At 40.3% G+C, this 14,724-nt stretch overlaps 1 protein-coding gene across 4 annotated transcripts in view; it reads right to left on the minus strand.

The window, feature by feature from the left end:
- Positions 1–11,095: 11,095 nt before the first annotated feature.
- Positions 11,096–14,724, minus strand: part of ARMC1 (armadillo repeat containing 1) — a 38,375-nt gene continuing 34,746 nt past the window's right edge. For all 4 annotated transcript variants that reach the window (XM_055546120.1, XM_055546119.1, XM_055546122.1 and 1 more), the window contains 3 exons: positions 14,432–14,548; positions 14,271–14,345; positions 11,096–13,304 (listed from right to left, as the gene is read on the minus strand). In XM_055546120.1, coding sequence (XP_055402095.1) covers positions 13,113–13,304; positions 14,271–14,345; positions 14,432–14,548 — 384 coding nt within the window. In that variant the 3' untranslated portion in view covers positions 11,096–13,112. The remainder of the gene's footprint in view (positions 13,305–14,270; positions 14,346–14,431; positions 14,549–14,724) is intronic.

Here is a 14,724-nt window from a genome sequence, read left to right on the forward strand (position 1 = left end):
TGAGCCACTCTTCCATAGTAAGCCCACAGCAAGAGAGGACTGTGATGCAAGGCCCCATCACAGTCAGCACAGCTCTAGTCCACGTGACCAAACTGTAGAATCAGGGGTGGAGGCCAAGCTGATACATCAATCAGAAATAAAGCAGCTGCGACTTCCCTGGCAGTCCAGTGATTAGGACTCGGCACTCTCAATGCCAGGGCCCAGGGTTAGATCCCTGGTCAGAGAACTAAGGGATCATCATTATTAGGTTTTGCTCTAAACTGAATCCCACCACAGTAAACTGTACTATATGATGATAACACAAAGGAAAACTGGTCTCAAATTTAAGGGAAAATTCTCAAGAGAAATTTAGAAAACACTCCAACATATTAGACAGAAAAGACAACTTCATCAATTGAAAAACAAATATCTTCTTACTAGAAGTATAAAACTACTTTCTGACTCAACAGAGTACTCACAGTTATTTCAGTGCTCAAATCACTTTACTGTATTGTGCAGCAGGGCTAACACCACCAAAAACATCTTCTTGGCGTAGTTTTAGGTTTCGCCTTAAGGATCCAGATCTTTTAAATATATAAAATCTTGCCTGGTCCCCATCTCTTTGAGAAAGATAAGCTTCATCTAAATTATTTCATCTGATTGATGATAATCATTTGTAACTTTAATGCTACTTCTACCTTGGGTATTCCTTTGGAAAAGGTGTATGGATTCATTACATATTCTAATGTATTATCTATAGATTATAAGATAAAGTTAAGCATTTTATCTGCTGATACTTTTTAAGTTGACCTGTCTTTATACTTAGAAATGTCTCTTAATAGTAGGCTTCCCTGGTGGCTCAGATGGTAAAGAATCTGAGACTCAGGTTCAATTCCTGGGCTGGGACGATCCCCCTGGAGAAGGAAAATGGCAACCTACTCCAATATTCTTGCCTGGAGAATTCCATGGACAAAGGAGCCTAGCAGGCTACATTCCATGGGGTTGCAAAGAGTCAAACACGACTGAGGGATTATCACTCACTCACATGTACAATTTTATTTATTTTTGGCTGTGCTAGGTCTTCATTGCTGTGCAGGCTTTCTTAGTTGTGGCAAGCGAGGGCTCCTCTCTAGTTGCCGTGCACAGGCTTCTCATTGCAGTGGTGTCTCTTGTTCGCCATTCTCTAGGTGCACAGGCTTCAGCAGTTGTGGTGCACGGGCTTAGTTGCTTCACAGCACGTGGGAGCTTCCCACACCAGGGATCCAACCCGTGTCCCCCAAGCAGACTGTTAACCACTGGACCACCAGGGAGGTCCCAGGAGTCTAGATCTTTAGAGCTGTGATTCGCAAACTTCAGTGTGCATGTGTCAGAACTCTTGGAGAACTGGTTAAAACCCTCATTGCTGGACCTCAGCCTTAGCTTCTAACTCAGTAGCTATGACTGAGAGGGAGGAGGGGGTCTAGAATTTGCACTGCTAACAGTTTGCACTGATGTCAGGGCTGCTGATATGGGAATCACATATGAGAAACACTGCCTTGGGCATCATTTTCTAGCTCAGAGAATCCAGTGCATCCAATCCAGCCTGTCGTTTCTTTGTAAAAATAGTCTTATGGTGATGCAGCCTCATTCACTTGTTTTCTTGTGGTCTGTAGCTGCTTTCTTGGTACAACTGCAGGATCAAGTAGTTGCAACAGACTTTAAGGCCTTCAAAGCCTTTTTTGGTCTTTTACAAAAAATTTACTATTCGGTGCTTTATAGAAAAAAAAAAAAGCTCTGGTGTAATGCATCATCATCTAACCCTAGTCAACCACCACATCATGTACTGGACCGAACAGAGGACAATCCTATCAAGATGTTGCTGTGACTGGGGCTTATTTCACTAAAGATGCAATTTGATAAAACTGTATAATAATCTCGACTTTGTGTGGGTCATTTACAACTCCATATAAACCAAAGAAAGGGCTTTCCCAGGTGGCTCAGTGGTAAAGAATCCACCTGGCAGTACAAAAGACACAGGGGACCCAGGTTTGAACCCTGGGTTGGGAAGATCCCTTAGAGGAGGAAATGGCAACTCGCCCCAGTATTCTTGCCTGGGAAATCCCATGGACAGAGGAGCCTGGCGGGCTACAGTCCGTGGGGTTGCAAAAGAGTCGGACACAACTGAGCATGCGTGCACACATAAACTAAAGATATTTGCTCAAAACCCAGCTTTATATTCAGGTCATTATTTTAATTCCTTGAATGAAAAGACTTTTTAAAAAGGTCTCCATATATGTTGGAAGATAAAGAACTATTGCAAATATGTTATCCAGTAACAGAGGAAAATTGGAAAGATAACAGCATTTATGATGGAGTTGTATCTCATGCACAGATATATACACAAGAAAAAAAAAACCTCATGGAGTCAGAATTATGCTTGGAAATCAAAGTCACCTTTAAAAGATACAGTACACAACATTTACAGACCATGTTGGAGGCAGACTCAATGTGTCCAACACAGCCAATTTTCCCTTCAGTGTTCAAACAGATGGCTCATTCTTTGGGTGAGCACCAGATGAAGTACTTGGCTTGCATATGAGGCCATCTTGTGTAAAAAATACTTATCTTTAAACACTAGAATCACACTCTGCACCGTGAGAAGCTCACACTACAAGACACAAAGAATCTATGACCAATTTAGGGAGTTGTGGATTACTATCTCCCTTTGAACCCTGTCTCGGGAGTACAAAGAGAAATGGTAGGCACAAGCGACTGCATGACTTCAGTTCTCAACCTTTCTCTCTGGCCCAGTACATACAGTTGGATGTATAAAACTTGAATGTGCCTCTGATGGGAGTCCCCTGTGTTCGTGAAGACACTGATGCTATAATAAAGGGCTCAACGTGGTGCTTCATATCCCATTCTTGGGACCAGTTTCTGGTATTGCTCTGCTCAGATTGCAAGTAAGAAATATGCCCAGGTAAACCTAAAGGAAAATGGATTATTTTTAAGCTCTATCAGCATTACTAATGGTACTAGTATGCTGACACATTGTCATCTGTTATGTCAGGGCTTTTTAGCTTTGAATAACCCAAGCTGAAAGCTGACTGGGTCATTTCATTACCATCCACCACCTCTGATCCCTGAAGTTATTGTTGTTGTTCAGTCACTAAGTCGTGTCTGACTCTTCACGACCCCATGGACTGCAACACGCCAGGCTTCCCTTCCTTTACCATCTTCTGGAGTTTGCTCCAACTCACGTCCATTGAGTTGGTGATACTATCTAACCATCTCATCTTCTGTCACCCTCTTCTCTTCTTGCCCTCAATCTTTCCTAGCATCAGGGTCTTTTCCAATGAGTTGGCTCTTCGCATCAAGTGGCCAAAGTTTTGGAGCTTCAGCTTCAGCATCAGTCCTTCCAATGAATACTCAGGGTTGCATTGATGGTTTTCACCTCGGGCCTTTGCTAAGCAGTGGAAGATGTTTAGCATCCCTGGCTCCAGCACACTAAGTGCCAGCGTGTGCATGCTCAGTCGTGTCTGACTCTGCAAACCCATGGACTGTAGCCCACCAGTCTCCTCTGTCCATAGGATTCTCCAGGCAAGAATACTGGAGTGGGTTGCCATGCTCTCCTCCAGGGGATCTTCCCAACCCAGGGATCAAACTCCTGTCTCCTATGTCTCCTTGCATTGGCAAGCAGATTCTTTACTACTGAGCCACCTGGGAAGCCCCTAAGTGCCAACAGTTCATTCCATTACTATGATCACAACAAAGTGTGGGCATTAATCACGAACATGCCCCCAAGTATTCTGAAAACCCTATACCACTCTGCTGTTTCCCTTCCAAAAACCACTATGATGGATGTTACAGCAGCCCTGGACCAAGCTGGCAAAGTAGCCAGTTCTTTGGAAGAGGTTTTTAGAAGACTAGATGTATTCAAGGTAAGATATAGCTGAGACATTTTTCTATAACTCTTAATTTGACTTGCTGACTTCTTCACTATTGAGCTGGCTTAATTTTGGAGTAATACATCCCTGTGATACTGAATAGGCATAACGAGTATTTTTTATTCCTGTAGATAATTGTGTTCATTTAAGTTAAAGAAGGGTTCTGAGTCAGAACTCAAAATTCAGGAATTATACCTTTCTCTCTTCCTGTGTCCCCCATACCACCCCAATCACCACACAAGACTTGGACTTCTTAACTTGAAAGAATAAAAATATAATGGAAAATCAGGGTACCTCTATTTATAAACTTCACGTATCATATGAAATTTTTTTTAAAAAAGAAAATCAGATTTACTAAACCATTAAATTAATTCCTCATAGCTCAGGTAGTAAAGAATCTGCCTGCAATACAGGAAACCCAGGTTCAATTCCTGGGTTGGAAAGATCCCCTAGAGAAGGAAATGGCAATCCACTCCAGTATTCTTGTCTGGAGAGCCTCATGGACAGAGGAGCCTGGCAGGCTACATTCCATGGGGTCACAAGAGTTGGACATGGCTTGGTGACTAAACCACCACCATTGATTTTATAGAGCACATTTATATGTTAGTTTTAGATGTACTTTTGGAAATTGTTATGCACGCACATCTCACAAATATATTACACTGCAGAGCCCTGGTACAATTATAAGAACTACAAACTAGAAAATCTTAACTGAATAAGACTGCATGGAGGCAACTATTAAAACACAGGTGAATCTGAAATCTAAAAAGTAGGTGGAGAATCAATCTGCTTTCATCCTTTCTCTTGAATAGTTCATCTGCCAAAAAAGAGGGAGGTAAAAGTTTATAAGAAAACTTTCAAATCTTCAGTTGAAACTGAAACCACTCCTTAGCACACAGGCACAGAATCTTTGTTTTATACAAAACTGTATTGAAAATAATCCAGAATATCCATTACATTTGTGTACTTGATAGTTACAAGTTATAATGTACATATAGACCCCTGAATCTACAATATGCACATAAACTGGCAATATTTACTTTAATAATGAGATTGCTTCTGTAGAGCAAATGATACAATAAATGTTCAACTATTTCTAATGGGGGCTATTTCTATTTTATAGTCTTCATATGTCTTCATTGTTCTGAAAATGTAGACAACTGAAATTAAACAGTCAATACCATTCCTCTGCAGTAAGTACTAATAGATGTTACACATGAACCCACTTATAAAAACACACTATGCTTTCCTTAGAAACAGGTAAAGAAAAATAACAGCCATAGCTTGCTAAAAAGTCATGTAAAATAGCTGCCTTTATATTGATGACATTTTTGCTTCTAGAGTTGTGAATTAATATTTTTAATTTGCAGAATTTATAAATATACAGGAAGTGTGTGACACCCATTAACCAAGACTCACAAACCAACATAATAGAAGTTTATATAATAATAGAAGCTGTGATTTATAACATGTACCAAATAACAATTCAAGCTTATTACAACTATCAAAAGCTTTTTTCATCCTAAAACATTTATGCTTTTGAATAGTTGCTAGCTCTGTTTATGTCCATTTTAAATATTCAACTGATTAATTATAAACCTTCTCCCCAGCAGAACCTTGAGAAAATTTTGAATTATATTCTTACCCTTTTAATATCTTTTTACTTGGATCATGCCCTAGATTCTAGCTATCTGGAGAATCCAAACATTTGAGGGTATATGTGTTGTCGAAATATTTTAAAAGAGGTAATGTTATTGGGGGCTCAAATAAAAAAGAATTTTAAGGTTAAAAAACTTGAAGTCTGTAAAGAATATTAAAAAAAACATTAAAAATAAGCCCAAGGGCAAAATGAGTACACTAAAACCATACAAAACTGAGTAATTAATAAAACTGCAAAGATACTCAACAATCAAACGTTTTGTATTGGATTGGCCACAAAGTTCATTCAGGCTTTTCCATTGCATCTTCCGGAGAAACCCAAAGCTTTTGGCCAAGCCTATATATAAGCTTTTGCTCAGAACTTCAATTTAAGCAGTTTCTAAACCAGTTGGTTGAAGGAAAGGGGCTTTCCTGAACCGAGAAATAAGTAACAGTTCTCACAAGACCTTTAGATCTTGAAAGTACAAGAGTTAAGTCATGGTCTTCAATCCTGGCTGTGTATTATTAGCATCAGCCCAAAGTTGTTAAAAAAACACCCTCGCCCTTACCCCATCCCGAGACTGGTTCAAGTGTCTCAGGTGGGGACAGACAGGGTTGAGACCCACTAAACTAGATGCAAGGATCAAATGAAAGGATCAGAGAAAGCAGATGGTAATCTGGGAGTCTGATGATCTTCCATGGAAATAAACTCATCCATGCTAACGTAAGAAACATGAGTGACTAGAAGATTGAGACTGAGCACAGTCTCATTCTGGTTAATTTTTTACTATTGTATTTATTTTTTATTGGCATATGTGTGTGTGCATGCGCTCAGTTGTGTCTCTTTGCGACCCCATGGACTGTAGTCTGCCAGGCTCCTCTGTCCATGGGATAACTGGCGTATAACTGCCTTCATTCTGGTTAATTTTAAATATCCTTAAGATAAAACTAATTCAACTTGCCACCTTAGTCCACTAGGAATTTAAGAATAGGAATGTAAGAAATTTCCTAACAGGCCAACCTAGCAAGTCTCTGTTCAGCCTTAGAGACTCAAAAGAGTTCATCTATCAGAGGCCAGTCCTTCCAGTCCACTCTGGATTACTACTCCTCATTCTACATTAAATGTCTCTTTTCTATATCTTCTCTCTCAAATCCATCCCACTAACATTTAAACATCTCAGTTTCTCCTATCCTAAAACACATATCCCTAGATCCTTCATCAACATCTTCACCCACAACCCTATTCTTCCAGCATCAGTGTCTGACAGCATCTTCCAGCTCAGTGTCCAACAAGCCCATTAGTGCAGCTACTGAGGGTGCTGGAAGTCTCCCCTCAAAAGGAATCACCAAGTCCTTCTGTGATAATGCATTAAAGACTCTCCATGTCACCTCTCTCCATGCCCACTGCTACTTACCCGAGTGCAAGCCACCATCTTCCCTCACTGCAACTGTAATAACACCCTTATAATCTGGTCTCCTTGAAGCCATTCTTCTCCCAGGCCCATTCTCCACATTGTGGCCTAGGTAACCTCACCTTAGGCAAATAATCAAACTTGTGCTTCAGTTCTTTTCACATGTAAAGTCCACTTTTAACAGACCTCATAGAATTGTTAAGATTGAATGAATACCAAACACAAGCAATTATTAATACCAACGGTGAAGCATAATAAATGGTAGCTATTTTAAATTTGTGTGTTTAGTCAGTCATGATTCTTTAAAACCCCATGGATTGTAGTCCACCAGGCTCCTCTGTCCATGGGATTTCCCAGGCAAGAAGACTGGAGTAGGTTGCCATTTCCTGCTCCAGGGGATCTTCCCAACCCAAGTATCAAACCCGAGACTCTTGTGTATCCTGCACTGACAGGTGGATTCTTTACCACTGTACCATGTAGGAAGCCATTTTTAGTTTATTAATGTACAAATACTTAAAAGGAACTAAACTACTTGCATTATGAGAGGAAAGGATACTCAGGAACTAAATCAAAGGGCCTGCAAAGTCTTGTTTTATCTGGCCTCCACCAATAACATTTCAGTCTCAACTTAAGATTCAACATCTCTACTGAGTTTCACCAACCAGAACACTATACATGAAGAGGAAAGTATCTTTTTGTCCCCTCTAATATTAAGGTTATATTTCTAACATAACTTATGGAGGTGACAAACCATCTGTTCTGCTCTGACAACACTAGGGAATGCTATGTGTGCTTAGTCACTCAGTCGTGTCCAACTCTTTGCAACCCCCTGGACTGTAGCCCGCCAGGCTCCTCTGTCCATAGGGATTCTCCAGGCAAGAATACTGGAGTGGGTTGCCATGCCCTCCTCCAGGGGATCTTGCCCAATCCAAGGACCGAACCCAGGTCTCCTGCATTTCAAGCAGACTCTTTACCAAGTGAGGGAACAGTATACTGAAGGGAAAAAGCCGGTCTATCTCTTCCTGTATCATAACTTGGTGATCAGGATCTTAATTTTGTGAATTAAGGTGAAAACACTAATTTCGAGTACACTTGCTACTTACTATCCAATCACAGAGCAAGAAAACATTCCTGAAGGTTGTCATCTCTGAGTTTCACTATACACTGTGTCCACAGGAAGTTAAATAAGACTAGTAGTCCTTATTATCAAGTACTACATGTATCTACATCCAGAAGTGTCTGTTGTTTACTGTCCTTACACTAGTTTTCTACTGAATTTGACTCTCAAGGGACTCGAAACACTTGGATTTCTCCTAAGTACATGGGTGCATGCTAAATCCTTTCAGTGTTGGACTCTTTGCGACCCCATGGACTATAACCCACCAGGTTCCTCTGTCTGTGGGATTCTCCAGGCAAGAGTATTGTAGTGGGTTAGCATGCCCTCCTCATCCAGAGGATCCTCCTGACTCAGGGATCAAACCAGTCTCTGCCATCGCCTGTATTGGGGGGGGGGGGGGGGGTTGGGGGTTGGGTGTGGGTGGGTGTGTACGCACACGTGCTTAGTTGCCCAGTCATGTCTGACTCTCTGCAACCCCATGGACTGTAGCCCTCCAGGCTCCTCTGCCAGTGGGGATTTTCCAGGCAAGAATATTGATTGGAATGGGTTGCCATGCCCTCCTCCAAGGGATCTTCCCAACCCATGGATCAAACCCAGGTCTCAGGCATTGCAGGCAGATTATTTACCATTTGAGCCACCAAGGAAGACCCCTCGTAAGTACATCTTGCTTTAATTCCATGTGTTAAGAGAATCTAATTTGAAAAACAAATCAACCTATGACTTGAGGAACTTGATACATTAAAAACTAGGAAACTCTGTTTTACAAAGCTTTATTTTTACATACAAATTTCCTTAAAGCAGTACACTTTTCCTCTGAGTTTCTTTACTGCTGCTGCTTCTGTACTGAGAGGTAATAATTATTTTTCCCATAAAATGTATCTCCTAAAAATGAATCCTGCCTTCTAGATCAGCTCTTTCAGTCTGCCTTACGGGTTTCACTATTTTTTCATTCATTGGTGATGTCAGGATGACCTGAGTTTCCATGTATCACCTCTTTCTCCATCTTCTTTCATTTCCTACTATCATTTTAAATTCATTATATGCCACTTTCTTACCTACCAGTCTTCTATTGTCTTTATCTTAAGCTAAAATTTTCCTTTTTCCACCAATCACAAGATTCCTTTTTCTACTGAAAGTATAACTGGAATATTCGTTTGCAGACTACACATTAAGAATTATTTTTAATGTGCCCTAATAAACTATTGTCCCACCTGGAATATTTCAACATGAGAAAATGGGTACTTATACCACTTACATTTTCACATTGGAAGTCCTTGTCAGAAGAGAATCAATTAGAAAAGAACCTCAGGAAACAGGCTGGCACAGAAGCCAGTGGTAATGAGGAGGCACAGAGCTAAGCTTCAGTGTGGGCTTGGGCTTGGTTTAAGAAGGCGGCAGGACAAGAGGAAGCATGAGCTTTGAAAGTGATCTGTGCTAAGAGACACTCAAGTCACTGGACTCGAGACTGGAGGAGGGTCTGATTTGAACAGTGGGAGAAGAGAGGGCTCAGCAGGGGCCCCAGGACACAGACTGCCCATGAGAGGCGGAGCCCGGGAGCCAGACCACCCGGTCTAGTCCCAGCTTCACTGATTACAAGTTCTGTGACCCGGGACTAATGAGTTATTAGTTTACAACTAAAACTAAGACTCAGTTTCTGTCTCCTCTTCACCCATCTATAACATGGAGACTTAACTACCTGCCTCATACATGTTAAGGATTAAATGAGCAAATATCTGTAAAGCACTGAGTACAGTGTCTGGCACAGGACTAGTTTCTGTGAAACTGACTGCATGCCTACCGTGAGCTCAGTTCTAAGAGGGATAAAAATTCTCAGACTGTATAGAGACAGCAAAAGAGAGGGGAGTCTCAGGTGATGATAAAGGGAGACTGAGAAGGTATCCACACAAAGGGACATGGAGACAAGAGGTGAGTTCTTCAAGGGACAACATTTAGACAAAAACAGCTGAGGATTTAGCCTCAAAAAAAAAAAAAAGTCACGTAAAGTGTGATCAGAAAGGTATAGTGTTGAGAGGAGAATCAAAAGGAAGGGAATATATGGATACTTATAGCTGATTCACTTTGTTGAAACACAACACTGAAAAGCAATTATCCTCCAATTAAAATTTTTAAAGTTAGAAATGTTTTAAAAATTTTAAAAATGTATGGTGTCTCACTTGAGAATCAAGGACAAGAAAAGAATCATGTTAACCTGGTGGCTCAGCAATAAAGAATCTGCCTGCACTGCAGGAGACACGGGTTCAATCCCTGGGTTGGGAAGATCCGCGGGGGAAGGAAATAGCTACCCACTCCAGTTTTTCGTCTGGGAAATCCCACGGACAGAGGAGCCTGGTGGGCTATAGTCCATGGGGTAGCAAAGAGTTGGACATGACTTACTGACTAAACAACAACAATTTCATCTTATACTTGTATCACTATTATATTTAACATTCTCCTAGAATAATTCTGTAAGAATACAAAAATCAAGATGCGTTCATTTTAACTTCATTCAACAAAGCATTACACTCCTCTCCCGATTAAAAATTAAAAACCAAATAATACAATGAAGGAATGTGCCTAACATTAATCTGTCAGAAGCAAAGAGCCAGAAAAGAAAAAAAATACAGCCTGGCGTTTTTCCTGTTTGCCCAATGAGTTAAACAGTACCTTCCATTTAGTTTTACTGATTTGAGAAGTTCTTTGTTCACTCTTAAATAAATATTTGAGCACTAAATACTAGCCAGGTACCTCTATGGACGTTCTTGGTTCTCAAAGGGGAGAGACACTGGTACATACCATTTTAATCTAATGTGACACACGCTACAATGCATATATGACAGGAGCACTGATCCAAACGGAGGAAAAGGCAGGTGTGCTGCTAAGAAGGAGATGAATGGAAGATGCCCAGGAATTAGTCAGGTAACACACCTGCAGAGCGCTAGGAGAAGGTGCCAGGCATTGTGAATACAAACAGGCTTTGGAGTCATCAGTAATGCTTATACCACACAAATGCAACATCCATTCAATTTTAATTATGTCACCTTTTATTATTTTACAATATATTTCCAAAAAATGCCATTACAGTTGCCTTAACTGCTCTATAAGACCTGGAATCAAAGAACACTGAGAATTAGAACACACACATCAAGCTGTAATACCTACTTGTGCTGAACCATTACTACCGAAGGGATGTTGTTTCTTAAATAAGCAGATGTGTGGCAATGCAAAATAAAATACAAACTGGTTAGAACAGTAAACTTTGTTTCAATGGCTATAGAAAGGAGGTGGTTTTGTTGTTTTGTTTTGTTTTGTTTTTTTTAAACACATCTGGTCTGGCAGCAAGATGTAATATGCATTTAGAGCAATACATGCCCTGAAAGCTTATATTTTCAGTTGTGTGCATCACCTGAACTCAGAGCCCAGATGAAAAAAGTAATCACTCTCCACAGCCTCAACACCGCTCCCTCCATAAGGTCACAATATCCCTAAACTCAAGATTTTTGTTGGTGAACTATTTTACAGTTTTTTCTCCAGTGACACTGGATGCTTTTAGTTTTTTCTCTGAAAGAGAAGCAATGAAAATGCAAGGACACCCTCCAGGGTCCAATTTTCACATCACATTCTCCAAGTAGTAAAATAGCAGCTCTATAACGTGGATGAAAAAAGTTTCAGTTTCCTCCTATTCCCCCTTCAGTTTTTAATCATATTAGCATTAAAATTTATCTGGAGTCAGTGGGCTTTCCCAAAGAAAATTTTTAGTTGCCAAGTATTTTCAGAAATTTATTAAAGCGTTACATATATGTAATTAGCTCTTATCTACCAAAAATATATATATGTATATATATTTGTATTTATTTATCTTACCTTCACTGAAGTGCTGTTTTTTTTTTTTTTTTCTCCTGGCTGAACATAAGAACCTAGTGGACAGACAAATGCTGGCTTTATTTCTTTATAAGCAGTAACTGGAGTCTTTTTTCTTTTCATTCAATAGAAACTGCATGTTCATAATAAGCTCACAAAAGGCAATATAAGGAAATACCTACTGAACAGGCATCTGCCAAACAAGTCATGTTTTAAGGTTGGACTCTACCAAGTAGCACTATGGCATTATAGGCATTCCATTTTTCTTTTTTCAAGTCTGTCAGTTCTTCGCTAATTTTTTTTCCCCCCTAGGAGGGGATAGTGTGTAATCACAAAGTAAGGCCTAGAAACCATTCATAGTCACTCCCAATATTAGGGTGGACATCATTCTCAAGAGCTGATATAAACCAGACTGAACAGGAAGTACTCAACTAGAACCACGTTTGGTCCCATTCAAATAGTCTCCACTAACACTTTGCTGATACACATGTTCCCTTCTTGACTGATTTTGTGTTAACCTTTAAAAACTTGTAACAAGTAAGATTGCAAAGTTTTCATAGAGTTGTAGTCTAAGGGGGACTGCTACATTCCAAAGAATATGTTTTGATTCACAAAATGTCATTGGTAACGTCTTGTCCATAAACATGGTTGGCAAAATTAAAAAAAGGCACAAAAGGGGAATAACGAGAAATGCTTTCCACTTTCAGTGAAGAGTACCAAAGCAAGTATCTTTCACGAGAAAAGGCAGAGAAAAGTGTTCAGTACTTCATGCACAACTTGAGCTAAAAAGAAAAAAAAAATTCTCTTCTAGGTCCTGAAGCTTGAGAAAACGAGTTTTCCTAATCACGTGCTTCATGTCAAATAAAATGTAAAGCTGCACAAATACATGTTTGGTTTAACAGTGGACCCTTTTTTTTTTTTTTTTAAAGAAGTGAGGCAATTAAACAAAGGACAATAAAACCAAAATACCTTCATCAACAAAGCAACTCCACCTGTCGCCTCTGTCCCTTTTACCACTTAGTGGGGTAAAATGTCCAGTAGAATGTAAAATGCAGCATTCTCAATCATGGGATCTAGAAACTTTTCATGATAACTTATTGCAAATTGCACTTGACAGTTCACCACGACAATGGAAAACTGGCCCCTTGTTCGCTTATACAGTCCTTGAGCCCCAAAGGGAAGTCACCAGTAGAATGACCTGGATAAAAAGTTTGCAGCTGTGCTCAGCCAGCTAGCTCCACCCTCTGGGTGGGAGCCCACCCGGGACACCGCCTTGTCCTGCTCCTTTGTGGGACTCTCATCCTCAGGCAGGTAGTCAGGCAGCTCCGTGTTCTGTTCTACCTCCACAGGTGTGTCCTGGAATGGGACCAGCATCTGATACAGAGAACACGTGAAGAGTTATTACAAAATCAACCTAACTGATGGAAGTGCATGTCACACACTGAAAGTCAACTTTACTTCTCGCTCTCATCACCATATTCTCAGAGGCTACATTCCTTTAAAAAGTATCTTCTTGTTGTCTGAAGGTAAGTCCAATTAAAGAGCACTATGTAGGCACAGAAGGAAGAACTGCACGTGAAATTCTCACGCTTTTCTCCTGAGGCTCCAGGAATAAATGTTAAGACTTCTGTGGTGTCTCAGATGGTAAAGAATCTGTCTGCAGTGCAGGAGATGCAGGAGACTCGGGTTCGATCCCTGGGTTGGGAAAATCCCCTGCAAAAGGGAATGCCTACCCACTCCAGTATTCCTTCCTGGAGAATCCCATGGACAGAGGAGCCTGGGGGGCTATACAGTTCATGGGGTTGCAAAGAGTCAGACACGACTGAGTGATTAACACTTCTGTCAATTTCAAGATGACAAAAACAAGTATCTGGCTGCAGTGGGCCCCTAAAGGGTCAATGAACCTCCTTTTGTGGGGAACTCAAGTGAACTAAAGAATCTTTTCCCTTATCACAAAGCTAGTGAAAAGTAGCAAGAGGCAAAGATTTTCACTGTATATACTTGCCCAATGATGGGACTGAATCGTAATTTTTTTAGATTGGCAAAATCAATTAAGTTTAGAAAGTATTTAAAAACCAATGCAAGAAACCACACATCCTTTCCTTCCACATACAATCATCAAGACACCTCCACTGAGATCAAGAATAGTCGGAAATCTACAAAATCTCTCTCCATATTTCTAGAAGTATTAACTGTTAACCAAGAAACACCAAGATAATCTGACTCTGCCACATTCCTACATGCTCAGCAGCTATTTGTCTAGAAATACTAGCCATCTGCCAGCCCCAAGGAATACTCGAGAAAGAGTCAAGCAGAAAGCAAACTAAAGAGAGCTTTTACCTCTTCTCCACTTTCGCTCTTCACAACTTGCTGAGCCTTCATAACCTTGGTTGATGCTATTGCTGATGCCAAAGCCTAGGCCAGGATAAAAAGACAACACTTTTGAACATGGATGTGTTTGCCCATAACCTCAAGAGTATTTAGCCATTTGAGATACCAACCTCTGCTTTAAGATCTGAACGGATTCGCACCACACATCTCTGAACAGCCATTTGAAAAGTAAAGCTAATAACGCCTTTAATTTTTAACAAGGCCTCTTCACACAGGTTTCTCCGGGACTGAAAAAGTAAAGGCAAACTGTTATTAAAATGTGCAAAATAATGAATGGCAATAAACCAAACAATGAACTATTAACTCGGGGGAAAGGAAGGAACAGGGAAAGTAAACATCCCTATTTCAATTCTACAGTCGCATATTTGAAGGCACATAAAGGGTGGTATTTTAGTTAAGTTTA

This window comes from Bubalus kerabau, chromosome 14, assembly GCF_029407905.1.
Source record: "Bubalus kerabau isolate K-KA32 ecotype Philippines breed swamp buffalo chromosome 14, PCC_UOA_SB_1v2, whole genome shotgun sequence".
Classification (NCBI taxonomy): domain Eukaryota; kingdom Metazoa; phylum Chordata; class Mammalia; order Artiodactyla; family Bovidae; genus Bubalus; species Bubalus kerabau.